At 46.4% G+C, this 23714-nt stretch overlaps 1 protein-coding gene across 1 annotated transcript in view; it reads left to right on the top strand.

Moving 5' to 3' along the window:
- The window catches only part of MARCO (macrophage receptor with collagenous structure), a gene marked incomplete at both ends in the record, with an annotated part of 126298 nt that overhangs the window by 97341 nt on the left and 5243 nt on the right, over positions 1-23714 (top strand). Inside the window, 7 exons of the mRNA XM_082841067.1 lie at positions 9046-9147; positions 10055-10207; positions 11539-11613; positions 16470-16568; positions 16674-16709; positions 17169-17267; positions 17361-17423. Coding sequence (XP_082697193.1) covers positions 9046-9147; positions 10055-10207; positions 11539-11613; positions 16470-16568; positions 16674-16709; positions 17169-17267; positions 17361-17423 — 627 coding nt within the window. The remainder of the gene's footprint in view (positions 1-9045; positions 9148-10054; positions 10208-11538; positions 11614-16469; positions 16569-16673; positions 16710-17168; positions 17268-17360; positions 17424-23714) is intronic.

Genomic DNA, 23714 nt, shown 5'->3' with positions numbered 1-23714 from the left:
AGTTATGGGTTTTTTTGTTGTTTGTTTTAATTAACACTAAGCATTGGCCCCAACATTGGAGCTAGCTGTCCCTTCTTCCTGCTCTGAAGTTAATTTTAAATATTCTCCTAACAAACCTTAACCCTGGAGTCTATGCAGGGTCAGCCTTGCTGATATGACTTCTTTCATTTCATGTCATTGTTCTGACTTTATTTTTTGTCATTTCACTAGTTCTCAGAATTTTTTTAAAATCTGACTTTACCCAGAGGTGTTTCTTCACTTTTTTTGTGTGAAATAATTGTAAATTTTTGCAATCAAAAGTTGCAAAAAACAAATGTACAGGGAAGTCTTTGTGACCTTCACCCATTTTCCCCCAGTGATAACATCTTGCATAGCTCTAGTACAATATGACAACCAGGAAACTGATATTGGTACAACCCACAGAGCTTATTTAGATTTCTTTAGTTTTACAAGCACTCATTCGTGTGTGTGAATGTAGTTCTCTACAATTTTATCAGATGTGTATACTTGTGTAACCACCACCAAAATCAAGATCTGGATCAGTTCCATCACCACAAAAATCTCCCACATGATACTTTTTCATAGACGCACATACCCTCTCTCCCCGCGCAGCCATCACTATCCCCCAGCAACCACTAATCAGTTCCTCCTTTCTATAATTTGCTATTTAAAGAAAGTTATATAAATAGAATTACACAGCATGTAACTTTTTAAAGACTGGCTTTTTTTCACATAGCATAATTCCCTTGAGATCCATCCAAGTTGTTGTATGTATCCGTAGTTGGTTCTTTTATTAATGAGTATTATTAATGAGTATTATTCTATGATATGAATGTACACAGTCAGTTTAACCGTTCACCCATTGAAAGACATTTAGGTTGTTTTTCCAGTTTGGGGCTATTACCAATAAAGCTGCTATGACCATTTACATAAAAGTTTTTGTGTAAGCACAAGTTTTCATTTCCCTGGGATAAATGCCCGAAAGTACAATGGCTGGACTCTAAATATATGTTTAGTATCACAAGAAGCAGCTGATCTGTTTTTCCAGCGTGGATGCACCATTTTACATTCCCACCAGCAGCGTACAACCGATTCACAATCCTTGCCAGCAATGGATATTATTACTATTTTTATTTTAGCCATTTGGATAGACACGTGAGAGTGATACCTCATTGTAATTTTAATTTGTATTTTCCTAATAGCTAATGACGTTCCTAATAGCTAATATCTTTTCATGTGTTCATTTGCTGTTGGTACACCCTCCTCAGTGAAATGTCTCTTCCTGACTTTTGCCAGCGTTTTAATTGGATCGTTTGGTTTTTGACTAATCTAAACTAAAACTAAACGTTTTGCGAATTCATTATATACTCAAGATACAAGTCCTTTGCCAGATACATCATTTGTAAATATTCTCTCTCAGTCTGTAATTTGTCATTTCCTCCTCTTAACAAGGTCTTTTGCAAAGCGAAAGTATTTAATTCTATTGAGGTCCAATTTATTGATTTTTCCTTTTATGGATTGTGCTTTTGGTGTCAAGTCTGAGAACTTTTCACTTAGCACTGGGTCCCAAAGATGTCTCCTATGCTTAATTCTAAGAGTTTTACAGTTTTACATGACAATATCATGGTTCATTTTGTGTTGATTTTTTAATAAGATGTGAAGTTTAGGTCAAGGTTTGTGTGTTTTGCTTATGGATGCCCAATTGCTTCAACACCATCTGCTGAACAGTCTCTTCTTCCTCCAGTAAATTACTTTTGCATCTTTGTCAAAAATCAGTTGGGCATACTTGTGTGTGTCTATTTCTGTGTTCTTTATTCTGTCCCATTAATCTGCATGTCTATCCCTGCACCAATCCCACACTGTCTTGATAATGTAGATTTACTGTAATTCTGAACATCAGGTAACATTATTTCTCATAAGTTATTCTTTTTCAAGATGATTTTAGCTATTCTGGGGCTTGTGCCTTTCCATATAAATTTTGGTATAAATTTATATCATTGAAAACCTTGCTGGGATTTTGTAGGAATTATATTACACCTCTAGATCAGTTTGAAAATTGACATCTTTCCATCTTTATGTTCAGTCTTACAATCTGTGAACATGGTATGTTTCTGCATTTATTTAGGTCTTTTTTTTTTTAATGAGGATTTTGTAACTTTCAGCATACAGATCCTGTATACATTTTGTTAAATTTAATATCTAAATATTTCACTTTCTTTGGAGCAATTGTAAATGCCATTTTTTAATATAAATTTATGTATTTGATTTATATATTTTTGGCTGCGTTGGGTCTTCGTTGCTGCATGTAGGCTGTCTCTAGTTGCGGTGAGGGGGGGCTACTCTTCATTGTGGAGCACGGGTTCTTGGCTCAAGGGCTTCAGCAGTTGTGGCACGCTGGCTCAGTAGTTTTGGCTCGAGGGCTCTAGAGTGCAGGCTCAGTAGTTGTGGTGCACGGGCTTAGTTGCTCCACGGCATGTGAGATCTTCCCAGACCAGGGTTCAAACTCACGTCCCCTGCATTGGCAGGCAGATTCTTAACCACTGTGCCAATGTGTCCCACCATTGTGTTTTAAATTTCGATTTGCACTTGTTTTCCAGTTGTATACAGAAAAAGAGAGTGAGAACAGACATCCTTGCCTTGTTCCCAACCTAAGGAGGAAAGTTTTCTGTCTTGCCATTAAGACTGACTGTAAGCTTTAGATAGCTTGTTGATTCTCTCTTTTTTTTTTTTAACTTGAGGATGTTCTCTTCTTTTTTAGTTTGCTGACAGGTTTATTATAAATTTGTTATTACGAGAGTGATAATTATGACAATTTATTATGAATTAGATTTTGTTAAGTGCTTTTTCTGCATCAACTATATGATTATATGATTTTTCTTCTTTAGCCTATTGATATGTGGATTACATTGATTTTCTAATATTGAACCAGTCTTGTATACCTGGAAATCCCATTTAGTCATGGTATGTAAATCCTTTTTTTAAAAAAAATAAATTTATTTATTTACGTATTTACTTTTGGCTGTGTTGGGTCTTCGTTTCTGTGTGAGAGCTTTCTCCAGTTGCGGCGAGCGGGGGCCACTCTTCATCGTGGTGCACGGGCCTCTCACTGTCATGGCTTCTCATTGCGAAGCATGGCTCCAGACGTGCAGGTTCAGTATTTGTGGCTCACGGGCCCAGTTGCTCTGCGGCATGTGGGATCCTCCCAGACCAGGGCTCGAACCTGTGTCCCCTGCCTTGGCAGGCAGACTCTCAACCACTGTGCCACCAGGGAAGCCCCTGTAAATCCTTTTGATGCATTGCTTGATATGGGTTACTGCTATTTTGTTGAGAATTTTTGTACCAAATTTCATGAGAAATATTGATCTTTCGTTTTCTTTTTGTACTGCCTTTGTCTGGTTTCCATATTAGGGTAATACTTATCATATAAAATGAGTTAGGAAGTGTCCTCTACTCTTCTGTTATCCATAAGGGATTGTTTGAACTTGGTGTTAATTCTTTTTTTAAAGGTTTGTTAGGAAATTTCAATAAAATCATCTGGACGTGGATATTTCTTTTATAGGAGATTTTAAATTATGAATTAAATTTATTTAAGGGGCATAGATATTTATATTATCTGTTTCATCTTGGTTGAGTGTTTGTAGTATGTGACTTTTGAGGAACTGTTTCGTTCCTTCTAAGTTGTGAGCATAATTAGTGGTAGTATTCTCTTATTTTGTTTTTAATGGCTGCAGCATCTGTGGTGATATACCCTGTTTTATTATTGATATTGGTGATTTGTGTCTTCTTTCTTTTTATCTTTGTCCGTCTTGCTAGAGCTTTATAAATTTCATTGATTTTATTCAAAGAACCGGATTTTTTTTACATCTTTATTGGAGTATAATTGCTTTACAATGGTGTGTTAGTTTCTGCTTTATAACAAAATGAATCAGTTATACATATACATATGTTCCCATATCTCTTCCCTCTTGCATCTCCCTCCCTCCCACCCTCCCTATCCCACCCCTCTAGGTGGTCACAAAGCACCGAGCTGATCTCCCTGTGCTATGCGGCTGCTTCCCACTAGCTATCTATTTTACGTTTGGTAGTGTATATATGTCCATGCCACTAAAGAACCAGATTTTTGTTTTTTATTTTCTCTTTTGTATCCTTATTTTAAGTCTCATTGATTTCTGCTCTGGTGTTTATTATTTCTTTTTTTTCCTGGTTGTTTAGGGTTATTTTACTCTTCTTTCCTGGTTTCTTGAGGTAAGAACTTAGTTTACTGATTTGAGATCTTTCCTCATTTGTAATGTAAGATTTTAGTGCTGTAAATTTCCCTTCCAGTGCTGCTTTAGATGTAGCCCATAATTTGGTATGTTGTATTTCCACTTTCATTCAGTTCTGTTAAAAATTTTTTTTTCTTTGAGATTTTCTCTATGACCCATGCATTATTTAGAAGTTTAAAAAAAATTTCCAAGGGTTTGGACATTTTTCTGTCTGTATGTTATTAATTTCTATTTTTATTCCATTATTGTCAGAGAACATCTGTAAAATTTAATTTCTTTTACATTTTGTTGAGGTTTGTTTTATGACCCAGGATATGGTCTTAGTAAATATTCCATGTATGCATGGAAAGAATGTGTATTCTTCTGTTGTTGCATGGAGTATTCTATAAATGTTAATTAGATCCTGTTGGTTGGTGGTGGTGTGCAGTTCTTCTATACCTTTGCTGATTTTCTATCAATTGCTGAGAATGGGGTATTAATGTCCCCAATTATAATTGGGATTTGTCCATTTCTCCTTTCAGTTGTATCAATTCTGTTTCATGTGAATAGAAGCTCTACTGTTTGGTTTCTTATAGACAGCTTATAATTGGGTCATGCTTTTCCATTCACTTTGCCAATTTCTACCCTTTACTTGGTATATTTAGACTATTTACATGAAAGTAATTATAGGTATGTTAGGCTTAAATCTGCCATCTTATTTTGTATTTTCTCTGTTTCTTCTGTTTCCCATTCATCTGTTTCTCTTTTCTTACCTTCCTATGGGTTACTTGAGCACATTTTTTGAATTCTATTTTTAATTATTTATAAGATTTTTGTGGTGCATCTCTTTGAATAGTTTATTTAGTGGTTTCTCTGGGCATTACAATATACATACATAACATGTCACAGTCTACTGGTATCAACATTTTATCACTTTGAGTAAAGTGTAGAAATCTTATTTCCATTTATGTCCTTTTATCATCTTCACTTTTTAAAATGAATTGCCTGAGGTATTTCCTCTGCATACACTGAGAACCGCATCAGACAGCATCATAATTTTTGTTTCAACCATCAAATGTGATTTTTTAAAATCATGAGAAGTATGGTCGAATATATAGCCCTGTATTTTACCCATTCTTCTTTCCTTTTTCTTGTTCTTCCTTTCGGAAGTGCCAAGCCTTCTCTTACTATCATTAACATTCTATTTGAAGAACTTCCTTTAGCCATTCTTTAAATGTAGGTTTACTAGCAATAACTTCTATTAGTTTTCCTTCATCTGAGAATCTCTATTTCTCATACCTTGCTAAAGCATGCATTCATGGTTGACAATTCATTTCTTTCATCACACAAAAAATATTGTGCCACTTCTAGCTGATCTCCATGGTTTCAGATGAAAAATCTGCTGATATCCCAAATTGGTATCACTTTATAGGTAATGTGTCATTTTTCTCTGGCTGCTTTCAAATTTTTTTCTTTTTCTTCAGATTTTAAATTTTCTTTATGTCTAGATTTTTCAGATTTTTGCCTATGTGTCTTGGTATGGATTTCTTTGAATGTACCATGTTTGGGATTTGCCCAACTTCTTGGATCTGTAGGTTTATGTCTTCCCCAAATTTGAGAAATTTTCAGCTACCATTATTTCTTTGATTATTTTTTCAGCTTCACGCTTTTTCTGGGACTTCAATGATATAAGTATTATGTGTTTTTTTTTCTTTTTTATTGATCTACCTGTCTCATAGGCTCTGTTTTTTTGTTGTTGTTTTTGTTGATGATTTTCTCTGTTTTTCAGATTGGGCAATTTCTATTGTTCTATCATTTAGTTCTATCTATCTATCAGTCACTGAAAGAATTAGTGATTCTTTCCTTTATCGTATTTATTACACTATTGAGCCAATGTGGTGATGTTTAAAAAAATTTTTTTGTGTTTTGAAATTATACAATTTCCATTTGGTTCTTTTATATATCTTCTATTTTGTGACATTTTTAAAAAAGTTTTATTTGTAATTATTCATTAAAGCATTTTTGTGATGGCTGCTTTAAAATCCTTATTGAATAATTCCAACATTTGTGTCATCTCAGTGATTTTAGGTTTAGGTTTCTTACATAAACTATTTAGATTTATTAGGTAGATTCTGGTTCATTTTGTGGGCTATGGTTCCAATCACAATTTAATTTTCAGAGCCCTGACCATGCTATTCTAGTCTGTTTTGTTCCCTGTGCTATTGGTGTTCTTGCCCCTTGCTTGTGCTGCCTGCAGGGGCAGAGGACACTGCTCTACATTGCCCAGTGCTACTAAGTAGAGGGTGGGAGACCTCAAACCCACAGGGCAGAGACCACTTCCCTGGGCCTCACTAGTAGCTCAGTGCTGGGAATGTGGGGAGAGGGGCTCCCACTTGATTTCCACTAGTGTTACAGTAGGAGAGAAGTACACCTACCAAGCCATATTCTGCCACTTGGTGAGGGGTTGGGAGATGGAAGGCCTGGGAACCCTAAAATTTGTGTGCAACCGTTTTTCTTCACTGAGTTCTTTTATGGAATTGAAATTTTATTTCTCTCTGGAGCCATATTTTCACTGTGAGTCAGACAATAGAGCTGTCAAATTTCTAAAACCTGCTTCCCTAAAATCTCTACCCAGAATAACCATAGTTTACTCCAGGTAAGCTCATTCTTATTCACCTGAAGCTTTTTTTTTTTTTTAATTTTCATTCTCTCATCTCAAGCAACTCTTGCTCATTGGTCAACCCCAAACGAGACTAGATATTTCCGTGACAGTTTATTCTAACCACTAAGAGATGAAATGATCAACATAAGGGTAAAGAATTTATCAGATCCTCTGCTTTGTATAGAGTGAGTTAGACAAAGCTCACAGATTTGAAGTTCCCAGTTTCTAAAATACCTTGCCTCTAGGCCAGGTGATAGCTCTGAATTAAAAAGCATTCTGGGCTTGAACTGCTCCCATCACACTACCATGTCTGGTTTTCCTCTCATCATCCTTACTCAAATGCCTTGCACCATGGTCCTACCATGTAATTTGAAAATATCTTTATCTTCCATGCTGGCCTTCACCTCCACCTCTGACCTCTATGGTACCTGTGTCTCTGAAGCATAATTTATCTTTCTATTCCCATCGCATGCTATGTTTCGTCATGTTTGGTTGCTGTCTATGAGATAGCATTCACCATCCACCAACTTCTATTAATTGTGAGGCTTCCTCTGTAAGTTATCCATCTTCACCATCATGACTATATGGACACCTGAGGTCCTAAGTTGCATTCCTGATGCTCTCCCAACACTTCAAAATGTTCAACTCTGTACACGTTCAGCACCCAAACCACTCATTCATCCATTCATCTAGCCCATCACCATCTTTCCAGCACACCATGTTGGTGCTGGAACACAGCCTAAGAAACTTCCAGGCCATATGGAGGATACTGAAACATATATACAGTTCAGGTGGCCACAGTGGATAAAAATACAGTGATGTGGGGAAGCAGAGTGAGGTCCCACCCAGCCGAGGGGAGTCTGAGAATCTATCTTGGAGCAGGAAAAGATCTACTGTGCTCGCAAAGGATGAGTACGAATTAGTTATGCAGAAAGAAGGAAGGGAGGTTGGGTATTCAGAGGAGATACTCTGCCTGAAGTCGCAAGGGTGTAACCACAGTGGTCTGGCCTGACCATTGGTCGGTGTCAGCGGGGAGGTGGGGTATGGAGGTGTGGCCATAGGCGAGCTGGCTGGAGGCCAGGCTACATGAACCAGCAGGCGGAGCTGTTTGTCCTGAGGGCAGTGAGCTGAAGGGCTGAGGGCAAGGGAGTGACTGGAGCAGGTTGTGTGCTGGAGAACTCACTCAGGCTGCTGTGTGGGCCTAGATTCCAGGGGTGCATGGGGGTGGGGGGAACACCCTGTGCTAGACTGAGCATAACCACATGTCTTCAAGGAATACGAGGCAACTATTAAAGAGAACAGTTAAATCTCTCTCTACTGAGAAAACTAGAGGGAAGCCCATGGAAAACTCCTTCACTTCAGAAAGCTCATGTGCTATAATTGATATGTACTGTAATATGTAATTATAACATGATGTCATTAGAGTAAAATTAAAAGGAAAAAAAAAACAAGTCTGTCTAGGAGGATGTGGGTTTGTAAGTTTCTGAGAGGAAGGGGAGATGGAAGGAAGGCCACAACCCAGAATGCTAACAAAGCTTACCTCAGCGGGTTAGGACCTCAGGGGATTAATTATAAGATTATTAATCCTTGAAATGCTCTCCATATTGTTTGAGGAATTATATTAAGCACGTTTTACCTTTGTAATTAAAAAGAAAACAAAGGCCTGGACGTGAGTTCCAGCTCTTGTCTTATAACCTATCAGGTTTTCTTGACTGTTCCAAACCCCACTCATTGTTTGTAAAACAGGAACAATCATCCTCCTCCCAGAATTTTGAAATTGAAATATGCTAATTCATCAATTTCTCTGATGTACATCTATTGAGTGACCCCTGTGGCAGGTTCCACGCTGGGGCTTCGATGGGGAGAAAGGCTGACAGGACTGTGCCCTTCCAGCTAAGGATGTGTGCACAGGGGTTTTTCGCCCGGCCACATAAGTGAGGGGCTGACAATGGCACTCCTTGCCTTGTGGCAAGGAGAATCAAGGGGAAGATGATCTGAGGGTCGTGGGCCTTTGTGTCCTTCCCCTCGTGGGACCTCATGGGCAGCCCCCTGCTCATACAGAGGGGATTCGGGCACAGGCGGGGGGCCCCTGCTCTCTGCCCTCTGCAGCAGCAGCCGTCTGCCTGGGTTGTGTTTCAGATCCAAAGCCCAAGAAGAGAAATAGGATAAACTGCTTCACGGTCTTGCTGTTCATCTACCTGATTCTGCTCACCGCAGGTGCTGGGCTGCTGGTGGTGCAAGGTAAAGCATCTGGGCCCTGTCTGGTCCCTCCTGGGGTGACAGTGTAGCCCGGCCCGACACAAGGCACAGGTTCACAGGAGAGCCCTTGGGGCCACTGCTGCCTATCTGCTGGGAGAGAGTTCTCAGTCCCTGGGTGGTCTGCATGGTGGGGGGAGAAGAGGGGGAAGCAGAAAGGGGAGTGTGTGTTGCATGTGTGTGTGTGTGTGTGTGTGTGTGTGAGAGAGAGAGAGAGAGAGAGAGAGAGAGAGAGTGCAAGAGGGAGAGAGGGAGGTAGAGAGAGAGGGACCACATGTGTGAGGCTGTGTGTGTCTGAAGTAGTGAAAGATGCAGTGATCTCACAAGGATGTGTCTCGTGCCTCTCATATCAAGGATTCCCTGCCTCTGAATGGGAAGCAGCTTTGTTGGTCAGAGTGTTTCATTTTAACGTGATTTGACTTTCAAAGTGCTCCCAATCCAAATGGTGAGGCCATGAAGCAATTCCATCAGCAGATAGTGAAGTCCCTCAAGAACGCCGCGTGGCCAGTTGTCATAAACACACGTCACACGCTTCTGAAAGTTACACATGATTAGGCCAGATCAGCATATTAGCGGCCACGCTTTCATGTCCAAGCATGCAAAAAGCTCCTAACTGCGTGCAGGTTATTCGTGGGCGCAGTGGTTATACAGGGTGTAGGTACGTTCTGTGGTCGTGTAACGTCATATCTGAGTGTGGAGCGCACACATGCAAGATACAGACAAAGTTCTGTGTGCTCACTCTAAGTCCTCACAGTACACTAAACACGTGCTTACCCATTCAGGACACAGAGTTATGCACATGTGACACAGAATGTCAGGGTTATGCTCAAGTGCCTAGGACTTTAATGAAGTCCCTAAAAGGATGCTGCAGGTGTGGCGGTGGGGTGTCCAGTTCTGAATCTGCAGAAGCGGCTCCAGGCCCTGGAGACGCCCTACGACAATCAAACGCTGGTCCCCGAGCATCTCCTGCAGGCACAGCTCATCCGCGTCCGCACCAGGCAGGAGCACCTACTACGACTGGTGGACAACTTTACTCGGATCCCAGGTTGGCCCCTCCCCCCTGGGCTGGGACTCCCCAGAGAGGACGGGAAAGGGGGAGCGTCTCGTGGGCAGACCAAGAGGCCTTTGGACCTGAATCCCGTTCTCTGGCCTCGTATGAGTGTGGAGGCCAAGACAGGGGGTGAAGGCCGTGTGGGGAGGGCATGAAGTTACAGGCACCCTGGGTGGCTGCAGACAGCTCTCCGGGAGACAGTGGGGTCAGGGACCTAGGAACCAAGGATGCTGTCCAGACGAGTGTGATCTCCAAGGGCCAAGGTCTGCAGCAACCAGCCAAAGGCCGGGTCTGAGTCACAGAGCCCTCAGACTGATCCAGAGTGTGCAGGACAGAGCCCAGGGCGATTTCCAGGACCACTCCCAAGCAGCAAACTAATACCGGTCTGTGGCTGGAGAGAGTACCAGTGGGCACCAAGCCAGTCTGACCAGTGCCTGGACCTTCGAGGGGAGAGGACAGCGGGCCTGTCCTTATAGAGGAGAGAGCCCTGGCTCCTCCCACCATGTGAGGACCTAGCGAGAGGCTGCAGTCTGCAGCACAGAAGACCTTCCCCAGAACCCAGCCAGGCCGTCCCCTGATCTTGGGCTTCCAGCCTCCAGAAGTGGGAGAAGTGAATTTCTGATGTTTAAGGTCCTCCCACCCCGGTCTGTGGTGTGTTGTTATAGCAACCAGAATGGACCAAGGCAAGACAAGGAGCCCTGTCCCGGCCACCCGAGTCTCTGGGAGGCTGTGGTCCGCAGAGCAGCCCTGGCAAGGGAGAGATCCGACGTAAGAGGCAGCGGTGATGGGTACCATTTATCAGAGCACGGGTGTGCTTTCCGTGCTGGTCTCCACGTGGCGGCCTCAGGACAGGCCTGCATAACTGGTATATGAACCCCATTTCACTGACGAGAGAGCTGATGCCCCAAACAATGAGAGGGTGTGCCCAGGGTCACCCAACTGAAGTGGCACTGCTGCTGCTCGAACTCAGCCTCCCTCGGGAATCACCATCTGCACGGCTGTGTTTTGCTTGTTGGGCCATGAGCTCCTTGGAGGAAGGAGCTCTGTCTTTTCTTGTGTTCCTTCCACACAGTTTGGCTGGTCCTTGGTGCTCAGTGACACTCGTTAAGTGAATGATGGTGTGAGTGGCATTGTCACCCCCCCCCTTGTTGTTGGGGCATTGGTGCCTCTGCCCCTTCTCCTCAAGTCTTCCAGGTCCAAAGGGGCCCTCGCCTCCCCCGTCTGCCAGGGCCACCAGCAGAGAAGGGGGCCCCGGACGAGATGGAGCCGCAGAAACCTGCCTCTGTCTATAAACCCCATAATCCTTTCTCTCCTCCTTTGTGCAGGCTACGTTCTGAATTCCTTCTCCTTTCCAGGCCCCCCAGGACCCCAAGGTCCACCAGGAATCAAGGGAGAGGCAGGTGAGCAGGGGCTGGGTGTGTGCTCCAGGGTGCACAGAAGGCTGTCTCAGAGCAGCTGCAGGGGACCGCAGGCACACACGCCATCCCAAGAGTCTGAACACCTGGTGGGGTCTGTATGCGAGGGAGGTCACCTGAAGTGAGACCCTAGATGGGCTGGGTTACTGGGAAGTACCTGCATCCCGGGGAAGACACCTAGGTGTGGCTGGAGGGGTGTGGACACTCCAAGCCCCTCCTTGGTGCTCAGAGTACAAGCCTGTGAGCCTCACCGGGAAGAGTCAAGCTCTTTGGTCCAGACTCCAGAGTCTGACGCATCTGCCTTCACCATAGACTGGCTCTGTGACTTCGGAAGCATTCCCTTACCTTTCTGAGTCTCAGTTTCTTTGTCTGTAAAATGGGGACAAGAGTGCCTCAGAGGGTCACTAGGAGGTTGAAATAACGATTCAAAGCACATGATTGTCTCTCCCTTTTAGGTTGTGGCCTTAACCTGCCCAGCTGCCTTACAAATCGCCACAGCATAGCTGGGTCAGAGAATGTGAGGGCTTGGCTGTCCCCGGGGGTAGGGGGCCTCCATCACTGTTACAGTCCGCTCTGCTCTTCACTTAGACTCTCAAACCTCCAATCCCTGGAGGGGTTGAGGCTGCTGAGCTGTAAAGGTGCAAAGACAAACGTTACTGGAGGAAAAAGCGAAATGAGAGGATTTGCAAGAAAGGGGGAAACAAACAAACCAAGACCCTCTCAGCCTCCAGGTCACTGAGACAGAATGAAAAACACCACCAGTTACAGAAGGGAAACTTGATAAAGGGAAACTCATTTTCGAGTAGCTAATTTTTTGGAAGGACTTTAACAGAAGGGGGAATCCCAAACAACCTAGTGTTCTAGGTCACCAGCAGGGTTTTTCTGGGGAGGTTTTCAGGGGGAGGACGAGTAGAAGGAGAGTTTAGGGACACACACAGGCACTCAAACACCCACGGGCTCACACACACGTGTGCACACACATTTATGCAACACAATCACACATGCACCAGCATACTCGTGCACGTGCTCACATGTGCACATACACTCACATGCATACATGCCCACACACGCACTTACACGCACTCACTGCCCAGCCACAAACTCACTCACACACGCTCACTCAACCTTCAGAGCCAGAGTGGGGCAGGGTCACTCAGAGGGTGGTGGGTCACCAGGCATCCCAGGGGCACAGCTGTGGTCCCTTTTGTCCAGGTGAGCAAAGGACAGGAATGGGAAAGCTAAGAGCAAAGTGAGAGGGGGAAGAATTTCCTGCCAGGTACAACGTGTGGCCAGTGGGGACGCAGGCAGTGCTGGGAGCTCAGAGGAGAAGGTGAGGGACCGAAATGGGGCCTGAGGTGGGCCTGGGGAAGCAGGGGAGACCACTGGCAGTGAGGGCTAAGGGGCTGATTCCAGAAGGAGGACTTTAAGCATCTAGAATCTTCCCTCGATGGCCAGCGCTCTCTCTAGAGTAGTGCTTCTCAAGCTGTGGGTCATGGATGAGAACCATTTGAGGTGCTTGTTTAAAATGCAGGTCTGTGTCTTAGAGATCGTGGAGGGTTCTGACCCTGGACATGTAGGGGACAGGCTCTGAGAAGCACGGCCCGCGCGCTCTGGCTGTGGCTGAGCACCTCGTGTGCTCCTGGTCTCTTGGCCTCCCAAGAGACCACCCTCAGAGTGGCTCTGGGCACAGCAGGGGAATGAGGCTGTGGAACCAGGAGGCTTGGTCTCCATCCCTGCTCACCTGTGTAACTAGACACGTTACTTGGCCTGTTGAGGTTTAACCTCTTCCTTTCAGCAAAGAATGGCAATTACATTAAAATCATAATAATTAAATTATACATGCTTTGCAGGACAGCTATAAGGGTTGGCGATCATGTGTTCAAACTCTGCTACGTGGTAGGTAGTGTTAGTGCTCCTGTAAAGTAGAAAGGGAAGGACTTCAGTTCTAAGATCAGACAGATCTGGGTTCTAATACAGCTCGAGCTGTGTAACCTCTCCGAGCTACAAAAGGGGGATAATAATAGCAACCTTCAATGAGGATTGATTACAACAGGAATATAAGACAGAAGATTGTGATGCTGTACCTGGCATGTAGGAAATATTTACATTAGAAGAAACGGAGGGTGCTTGCCATCGGGAAGAGAGAGCCCTTATAGGGATGTCTCAGCCATCCTCCAATATTAGAGAGATTCCTGTGGAAGAGAAAATAGACTTGCTCTCAGTGGTACCCCACAGAAGAATGGAGGCCAACGGGCAAAGGTTTCTGGAGAACCAATTATGCTGAGGTAAGGGAGGAACAAATAGTTAAGATTTGGGCTGCCGCACGATGAAACGGGCAGATGGGGGGTGTGGGGAACAGGGGCTGCAGAATTCTCCTTGGTGGGACTGAAGGGGGATCCTTGCACCAGGCAGGTGGTTGGACAGTTGACCTGTGAGGATGATTCCAAAGGTAGCCCTCCGCATTTCTCTGTGGCCCAGACTTTCTCCAGGTGACCCTGCCAGCCCCAGAGAGGGGATGACAGCCAGGCTTTTGCCTGTGGAGTCGGAGCCACACTGCTTCCCATCCCACTCTCACCCACCGCCACGCCCAGACTCAGGCCTGGAAGCAATGTGGCTGGCGAGGGGAAATGATGAGTTTCACTTCTTCAGAAATCAGGACTCTAACCTGCCCCTCCTCTTCCCAAATTTCTTTTCCCAAGGTCACCAGATCTCTCTTACCCACTGCTTGCCCAATCCACTGTCAGCGGACGGGGCTAGCGGACCAAGTGGGACCCGCCCCAGCGGCACTGAGGTTTTCTGCTCTTTGCCCCAGCAGATGGGTAAAGCCACATTGATGAGGTTCCAGGGGACACATCTATTTCCCTCACTCCATCTTTAGCTGTGATGACGGGCAGGTTCTGAAGTCAGACGCAGCTGTGATTCCTCAGGCGCCTCCAGACTCTGGTCCTTTCACCGGTACTGCTTTGCTTCCCAAGGTTGTAACTTTTGAGAGAGACACGGAAGTCATAGCAATACAGACTCAGGCCCAGACCAGTCTCAAGAAACCTCATACAGGGAATCCTCTGGCGGTCCAGTGGTTAGGACTCCATGCTCTCACTGCAGAGGGCCTGCGTTCAGTCCCTGGTCGGGGAACTAAGATCTCGCAAGCCGCGTGGGGCAGCCAAAAAATAAGGAAAAGAAAGAAAGAAACCTCAGAGAGCCACACAATTGCCTTAGCGTGATGGCCCTGGCTGGCCCAGAGCCATAGGGCACCAACAAATTCCTCCAGGGAAATAATTCCTAGCCTTGTTTAAGAAGGACCATTTGTCATGAAGGACCTAGGGGTAAGACAGGAATAGACACAGACCTACTGGAGAACAGACTTGAGGATACGGGGAGGGGGAAGGGGGAGCTGTGACAGGGCGAGAGAGAGGTATGGACATATATACACTAACAAACATAAAATAGATAGCTAGTGGGAAGCAGTCGCATAGCACAAGGAGATCAGCTCGGTGCTTTGTGACCACCTAGAGGGGTGGGATAGGGAGGGTGGGAGGGAGGGAGATGCAAGAGGGAGGAGATATGGGAACATATGTATATGTATAACTGATTCACTTTGTTATAAAGCAGAAACTAACACACCATTGTAAAGCAATTATACCCCAATAAAGATGTTAAAAAAAAAAGAAGAAAGGAGCGCCATTTGGCCCTTCCACTCAACGTGGATGCTCTGAATGACCAAACACTTGTTTGCTGTTTGCACCTGAGTCTGTTGTAAGGGACTTGAATTGTAAACATGTTCTTTATGGCTCTTCTGTCTTCCATCAAGGAATAATTATTCTTCAAGTATCCAAACCGCCTCAGAGAAGCTAATTCCCAAGCCTTGCACCTAATGTCACTCAAACCTTAGACCCAGAGAGTTCTGTATGACAGTTGCTTCTTTCCCTCCACTCCAGACCACTTTGTCTACTTTTCCTAAATCACTAGAGAGGAGGCTGGCCCCCTTTTGGGTCCTCTCCAGCTCTGAAATCTTGAAAATAATGGAGTGGAGCTCTTTAACCAAATTCCATCCCAACAAGCTGGTCCCAGCCCCTGAGGGAGTTGCTTGGGGTGGAACTCTGCTGATGGTGGGACCTGGCTGGCTTCCTAAGCCAGTGGGCCCCGATGAGCAGGCCCTGTGCGGGGAGGCTGGCAGGTTTGGGCAGGGGTTGCTGAGCCCTGCCTAGGGAGGAGCCTCCCTCGATTGATATGCGCTGAGCAGTGGCAGAAAGGAGAGGGAGACACGGAGAACCAGGAGAGGAGAGACTGGGGCGAGCCCGGAATGCTGATGACAGGTGGGAACTCTGAAACCTTGGCCACCAGGAAAGCCAGGCTCTGAACCGCTAGGGGGATAAGTGCTGCTGCAATGTTTTCCTCTCCAGCAGTGCCTCAAAGCTTCTGTCCTCAGCCCTTGGGATCTGATTTCTGGAATATTCAGATTTCAGTTTGGGAAGTTTGAAACAGTAATTCCCCAAATTCACACACTGAAATAAACCAGGCAGTGCTGCATGAGCCTGGGCTGGGGTCCCTCCTCCAGGGACCAGGTCACTAACCAGGGCCCTGAGAGCCCGGCTTCTGGGACCTTCCGCTGCGCATCTGCCAGGCCAGGTCACCTCATCCATTTTTCGTGAGTTTATGTCTGGCCTCTGGGCAAGGTGGTGTGCTCCTTGCGGGCAGCCATTGTATCTTGCACTTCTGGGCACCAGTAGGAGTTCAAGGAGTCTGAGTTTGGAATTTGGGTGGGACAGGATGTGTCAGAGGTGGACGTGGCAGCCGGGTTTGCCCTCCTCCCATGTCTGGCCACAATCCCTCTGTTTTTTCAGGAAGAAAGGGAGACATAGGCATGAAAGGAGACATGGGGGTCATGGGACCCCCTGGAGCCCGGGGGCAGAAAGGTGACTCAGGGATGCCCGGTTCCCCAGGTAGGAGTCTGCACAGTCAGGTCTGTGGTCCTGTGGGTATTCCCTTTTGTCCAGCGGGCTGAGCTAGAGGGGAAAAAAGTCCTTAAAAGTCCTTCTGTATTTTAGGTGTGGCTGGAATTCCTGGACTCAAAGGAGATCAAGGTAAGCGTTGTGGGAATCGGCATCATTCCAGCTACCGCTGTCCCTGGGCAAAGTCAAGTTCAGGACCTGACTCTACTATGTCTTATTTCTTATTTCTGGAGTTTTGTAGAACCTGGCCTGTCCTAAGAGGAACAGACCAGCTTTGGAGGGCAGGCCTAACTGATATTCTTTTTTAGAGCTTCCTTCCACCCTGCCACCCAGGGGTATGAAGCAGGATGCTCACACCCAGAGTTCCTAGTAAGTCCATAAACCTCAAATTCTGCAGCAGCGAATGGAAAAAATTAATCAATTGCTGAGACTGTAATTTTCCTCCCACTCATAGGGCTAGTTCAAGGCTCCTAGAGGTTAAGCTGCCCAGGGAACATATGAGGTGTTAAGAGATGCATGTGCTGCTGCAGAGAAGAGGTGTGTTGAAGGGGCCAACCACTCCCAGCCTTTCATTCATGACTTAACTTTCAGGACAACCCGGAGCCAAGGGTCTTCCAGGCTTTCCAGGAGCTGCGGGATCCCCGGGTGCCAAGGGTGAGCCTGGCAGCGCTGGTCCCACTGGGCCAATAGGTGAGGTCCTGGGTCCCGTGGTGGGCGGGGGGAGTGATGTCTGAAGATCCACCCAGCCCAGACCTTACACCCTCCATGGTATCTGTCGTCCAGGACCATCAGGGAGGCCCGGGAGTCCAGGAGCCGAAGGTGTGAAAGGAAGCAAGGGGGACACAGGTAACAGAGGGCGTGGGTAGGCGGGCAGGTGGAGTTGCGGGGTGTCAAGGATGGACAGAGAGGAAGACTACCTCCCAGCAGGTCCACCAGAAGCAGGCAGAGGGTCTCCTGTGTTCTGGCCCCTGACGCACCTGGATTAAAAAGGGCACTTTCCTCTGCCGGAACCCTTTGAGTCCAAGGCTCTGGGGCTGTTTTTCTCTGCCCAGAGTCCCTGAGAGGCTTTGAATGCCATGACCAAACCTCCAACGTCAAAGAGGAGAGCAGGGGACGCCTCAGCCGCACTGTCTCCTGGCCTGCATTCCAGGGGTCCTCGTAATGCCCTCTCTCTCCCACTGACCTGCGGTGGGGTCCCAAGGGTCAGGGCTCTGGATGTGGACAACAGCTGTCGAGAAATCCTTCTTGCACATTTTCCCAGGGGTCTCAGGCCGAGAGGGGTGACCCACGGTTACCCAACTCACAGAGACTAGCTCATAAACCATCTTGCCAACCTAGTCAAGGTTATAAACTGTTAACGCCAATTTAGTCTAGGTTATAAACCATCATACCAGTGTGGTCTACTTTATAAAGAACTGTGTGTTTTCTAGTCACTAAGTAAGTCCAGGTACCTACTATGGTCTAGAAAGTCTGGTCCACTGTGTTAGGTGCTGGACCCCCATGATGGTTCCTGCCTTCAGATGTGCAGGCTGGTGCAGGAAATAGGTAGATGGACTGTTGCCAGATGGTGTCAGGCACACCGTGCTGTGGGTTTTGCATGGAGAAGTGTCACATGCCATTTAGAAAGCCAGGTGCAGGCCAGGAGGTATTGTGGCCAGTGCAGGGTTGTGAGAAAGGGCTGTGTATCTTCCAAGGATGTCTGTGGACAGTCACTGCCAGAGCAGAAGGTCATACTTGAGTTAGACAACCCGGATGCCTTCACCCCAGAACCATGTTAGAGACCTACACCAGGGGCAAGCCCTCTCAGTTTTCATTGAACAAGTGGTCAACGGATTGATTTTTTAAAACAAATGCGACTTGACCCAAATCCTTCAAGTTCACAGCGGCCCCTGGTGGGGTTAGCAAAAGGTAGGCAGTGCAGGAGTGATGGAAGAGCTCGAGCTGAGTCTTGGAGGATTAGAGCTTAGCCACGTGGGGAGAGGAAGGCAAGTCCAGAGAGAGGGAACTGAGCAGGTGAAGTCTTGGAGGGCGAGGGAGGGCTCTGTAGGTGTGTGTCCCTGGAGTCCAGGTCTAGGATGTGGTAGAGGCTCAGGACCTCTGGCCAGAGAGCTGGGCCATGCCACCTCCTGAGCCTTGGACTCTGGACCTTCGACCTTTGGAGTTTCCTTGATGCTTGTCAGCAGCCCTGGCACAAGCAACTCCTATATCCTTGCCCTTCCAATCCATCCAGCCTCAGAGCTGATTTCCTTTTCACAGATGGTGGGTCAGTGCAGGCAGGGGCTCTGCTACCTGATGCCATATAAATGCCACTTGAAGGCCACCAGCAAGTCTGGCCTTCCAGAAAGTTTCCATCTGGGTGTGGTGGTCAGGTGACCCGATTAATTGGCTGCCTCTTCCTGATTTTATACTTCCATCTTCCCTGACTCCAGATCTTAGGGTGCCTGACTCTGAGGCTGTCTTACCACTGAGTTTTCTGCTTGGCTTCATGGAGATGTTGGCTCTTCTCCCTCAGTTATAAACTGGGAGCCCCGCCACCCGACCCCACCACTGCCAGGCTAGTGATTATTGACTAAGCAAGAGTATGGGTGACAAAACATGATTTTACCCACAAGGGGCACTGCACCCGCTCCCCAGGCCCCTGAGCCTGTGTCTCCCACTGAAGGTGGAGAATCTTGCCTGCGCTCTGCATCATGGGAGGGTTTGCATAATAAGAGCAGCTTCTGACTTGAGCATTTTCACGACAGCCCAATGGAAAACACACTTTCGTTAGTGCTGTTTCACAGTAAGAGATGCAGCATGGGTTGGAATCCAGGCCCGGCTGATGCAAAGCCTGGGGCCTCATCCTTTATACTCTGTCACGCTGCCTTCCTCTGCGGGCAGCCTGAGCCCTTCCCCACCCCCATCAGGGCACTCTGCTGAGCGGCACCTTCTCCCTGTACCCAAGTCCTGGAAGGATTGGAGCAGAAGCTGTAGCAGCTTCTTCCACTCTTAGAAGGAAACATGGAGCTCTGAGGCCCCATTATGGCTCTTTGTTATTCACCTAAGGTCCCACAGACACTCTTGGCCAGCTGTCTGGGAATCACTTTAACTCCATTATAGAGTCCCTGCATACCTGGTGAGCACCTTTACGGGAACCTCCATCAATCAGGCCTAGTGGGAAATACCAACCAGGCAGATTCTAAGGGTTATTCCTGAATTCCAGCTGCCCAGGTAAACATGGTGAATTACATTTTCAATTTGGGGCATGTGATGATTACAGCAAATTCCAAATTGCATGTTTCCCGCTCAAACCCAAACCTTTGTCTTGATCAGTAGCTGATGGTCTACATAGACATCTCAGGAGGGAATTCCCTTAGGACCATAAAATGGCTAGCCGTAGCCAGGGCTGTATTTCCTCCTGAAGTCATAGGTTAATGAACTTTTGGCAAGGTCAGATTCTGCAGTGGGAGAAGGAAGGGCGGGTGGTGAGTGGGAACCAGACCATCTCTTCTCGGAAGACAATGCTTACTTGTCAATGTCAGGATGTTGGTATTCCCCAAACTAGAGGTACTGAGGTGTTGGTTCAGTTTTGATCATATCAAGCCAGTTTTTCAAACAGATGTATTTCCCATTTTGTAAATAAAATCATTAATCTCACAGGAGACTGTCTAGCAGTATGGTGTGAAAACAGAGAAATTCTGGTGGCTTAGCTTAACCTAGGTAACAGCTAGATCCCGTTATTGTGCATTAATTACCAAAAGTAAGAGGTCTGTTTCGTACTGATGATGCCTCCAAGCCAGGCACTGTGTTTGGGCCTTTCCTCCCGTGACCTTCGTTCATCCACACAGCTGAGTTTCATCATCCCTACCTTACAACTGAGGAAGCAAAGGTAAAGCCTTTCCTCAGGGTCTCGCAGTTAATATGCACTGAGTCCAGGAGTTAATCCCAAAGTTTGATTCCAAAACTGTGCTTTTCTAAATTTTGTTGTGTAGAATAACATAGAGTAGAGGACTCAGAGAAATCAGAATTGCCCGCACCTCTCACCCTACAGTAGATGGGTAAATCCTAGCTTAGTCACCAAATCTTCTTGCTGCTCTCTAATCACACTCCAACCCATTCTGGTGGAACGTTTCCCCACGTTCACACCCCTTGAGAAAGATTAAAGATAAAGATGGCGAAGAGGAGACTCCTTCCATTCTGTTGGGAAGATAGACTGCATAGTTTATTTAAGCAGGACATTATCACCGAGAACTTTCTGTAATGGTAGTTTCCTTCACTGTTCATAAAACAAGGTTTTATCAAACCCCGAAAACTTAGTTTTTTCTAACCTTTGATCTTTCAAACGATTGCACAATCATTTGACTTTGGGGAAAAAAAGTTGCAAAAAATCCACAGCAAAACAAATTTTAGCTCTAAATCCTTTGGCCATTTTGAAAAGGAAAATTTGTTTGGAAATAAGGAAGGGCTCACTTCAACTTGTGATCGTGGCATTTCTCTTTCTACCACCTCACCTCATGAAATGAAGTTGGACACAGCCAAAACACTGAAGCTCCAAAATACCAATCTGATCAAAATTTCTGCATCGCAACAATCTTCATGTCTAACATATAACAAGCATCTGAATTTTCTATGTCCTTTTATGTTTCTCTTGAGTCAAAGCCAAAGTGCAAAGAACTTGAAATCTAGTTTCTCATCTGTCTTTTAAGATGCGTTTTACTTTAAAGATAAGTAACAAAGAATAACCCATAATAGCAATTAAGCCCTATATCATGAATATAATTTCTCAGTTGATTTCATTCCCCACGTCTAAGTATTGACTTAGTCCAAGAATTTATTAAATTCAACCAACTCGTATTACTAAATTGTCACTTAGAGTTTTCCTCTAAGTTTCTTAGAGACATCTGAAGAAGTCTACATGCGTCCCAAATTTGGGTCCCCTACCTACCATCTTACTTCTTGTTATACAGCTCAATGTGTTAGGTATTACATTAACCCAAAATTTGCCAGGCTGCACTTAGCCCGTAAGTTGGGATGGTATTTAAGGAAGTTTCCGAACGTACTGGAAGTTTCTACATTAAATCAGAGTGAGGAGGCCTGTGCATCAGTTTGGACTTGCCAACTAGCTAGGTGATGATGGGTTGGTACATGACTTCCAGAGCCTTGGTTTCCTCCTCTGTGGAGTGTGGGGAGAGTTCTAGAATAATACCCAGGTCCCTGCCAATCTGCCAGCACTCTGGGTTTGAAATAGGCAATTTTCCCTTCAAGCAGGGACCTTCTAAGATTTTAGGCAGAGCACCAGCTGAACACAAAACAATAGGAAGGCATGTGCTTTCTAACTAAACTACTTTCTTGGGGGAAAATTGTTTCTATAAATAAGCACCCTGCAAATAAATATTTTGAGCCCTTTCAGCGTGATGAGTCTGTGACACCCAGGGAATCCCAGTTTGCTTGTGGTTAAGAGGACAAACCCAGCATTCATTCCCTTCCAGTGAAGGTTTACAACATGAACTTCTAAATTCTATTTTTCAGCCGTTTCTCCTTCTCCCTGATCCAATCAGGATGCCGCCTTGATTTGTAGTGAAGTCATTACTGGTCCCTGGAGCCATGCATAGCCACTCAGCGAGCACCCCTCAAGAGTCCAGTCCTGGAGAGAAATCACACCCCCAAAATCACACAAAACTCAATTCCAGTTTCCTTGCCTCGAAGAGGGGAGTTTTGAAGACATAAACCTACACCTATTATACACATCTCAGAGGGCATTTTATCAAGGGCCAGTGGGTTACGAGAGCGCTCAGACAGGGGAGGGGCCGTGAGTTCCTCAGAGATAGGAAGGCTGCTTGGGGGACACGGGCTGTCAGCTGGTCCCTGAAGATTGAGTGAGATGTGTTTAGGGCAGTGGTTACTCAAACCATGGTCCCTGACCAGCAGCATCAGAAAGACCAGAAACCTGTTAAAAATGCAGCGTCTCAGATTCCCAGCCCAGATGCAGTGAATCAGGAACCCCGGGGCGGGGCGGGGGGGGGGAGCTTAGCACGTTTTTTTTTTTAACAAACCCTGTGCTGGCTCACTCTAGTTTGACGACTCATTTAGGAGTAAGAGATGGCCTAAGGCCACTGGGAGTCTTTGGAACGAGGTGGAGAGCCCACGTGAAACTCCAGGAAGTAGTGAGCTGGCATGCTAGTGGCACACAGGCAGCCACAGTGCCCAGTGGGAGGCCAAACCTGGGTCCTAACCCCAGCGTCACCACTCCCTCCCTGTGTGACGTGGGATAAATCACCTAGCGTCTCTGGGTGTGGAATTCCTCCTCTGTAAAGAGGGAAATGGCACGACCTCGCTGGGAAGCTGAGAGATGTATGTAAGCTCCTGGCGTGGTGCCTAGTGCAGTGCAGGCAGCAGCAGAGGTTGAGTCCCCAAGAGGTGGGGGGCTGGGAGGGAGGGTGTGAGAAACGAGGTGGAAGGGTCAGGCCTTGGGGACCATGGCCCTAGTGAGCAGGGGCTCCCCTGGGGCTCCTGTCTGTATAGGACATTTGTTGCTCAGTGCTCTGGAGACTTCTTCGGTGACGGAGAGGCAATAAGGGGAGATCACAGTGCCAGGTGTCCCTCAACCTTGGGTCTAGGGACAGGCTCTTAAGGTAGAGATCTGTGCAATATGGGACCCTTTAGGATGTGACAGAGAGGGTCAAGAGTCTAGATATGAACCATTTTTCTATTTAATAACCAAAGACATGTTTCTGAATGTGGTTTCTCCTCCCTCATCTTGACACCTGCAATTCAGGTGCAGGTAAGCAGAGAGGACACATCTACTGCCCGTGCTGGGCCACCTGAGGTCAACAGCAAACATCTGGTGGGGGGGGGGGCTTGCTGGGCAGCAAGCCTGGAGCTCCTGCGGGGGCTTCAGCCCCAGTGTCCCGGGCGCTGTCCACTGGAGGAGAGACAGACACTTGCCGACAGGGCCCCGGGGTCCTCGTGGCACCGCTGGTCAGACACGAGGTTTAGTAAGTGACACAGACAACTTCATTTCAGTCTGACAACCAGCCAGAGGCTCAGAGGAGAAAGGTGAGGCTAAGGGAGAGGGAGCCTGGCTCAAGGTCACGGAGGCAGACGCAAGCCCAGGCTCTCTGACTCTGGCCCCTGTGCTGCCTTGGGAGGAAGTGCGTC

Source organism: Leucopleurus acutus (assembly GCF_964270905.1).
Source record: "Leucopleurus acutus genome assembly, chromosome: 6".
Taxonomy (NCBI): Eukaryota; Metazoa; Chordata; class Mammalia; order Artiodactyla; family Delphinidae; genus Leucopleurus; species Leucopleurus acutus.
Note: the sequence above shows the minus strand (reverse complement) of the source record. Positions and strands in the feature narration are given on the sequence as shown.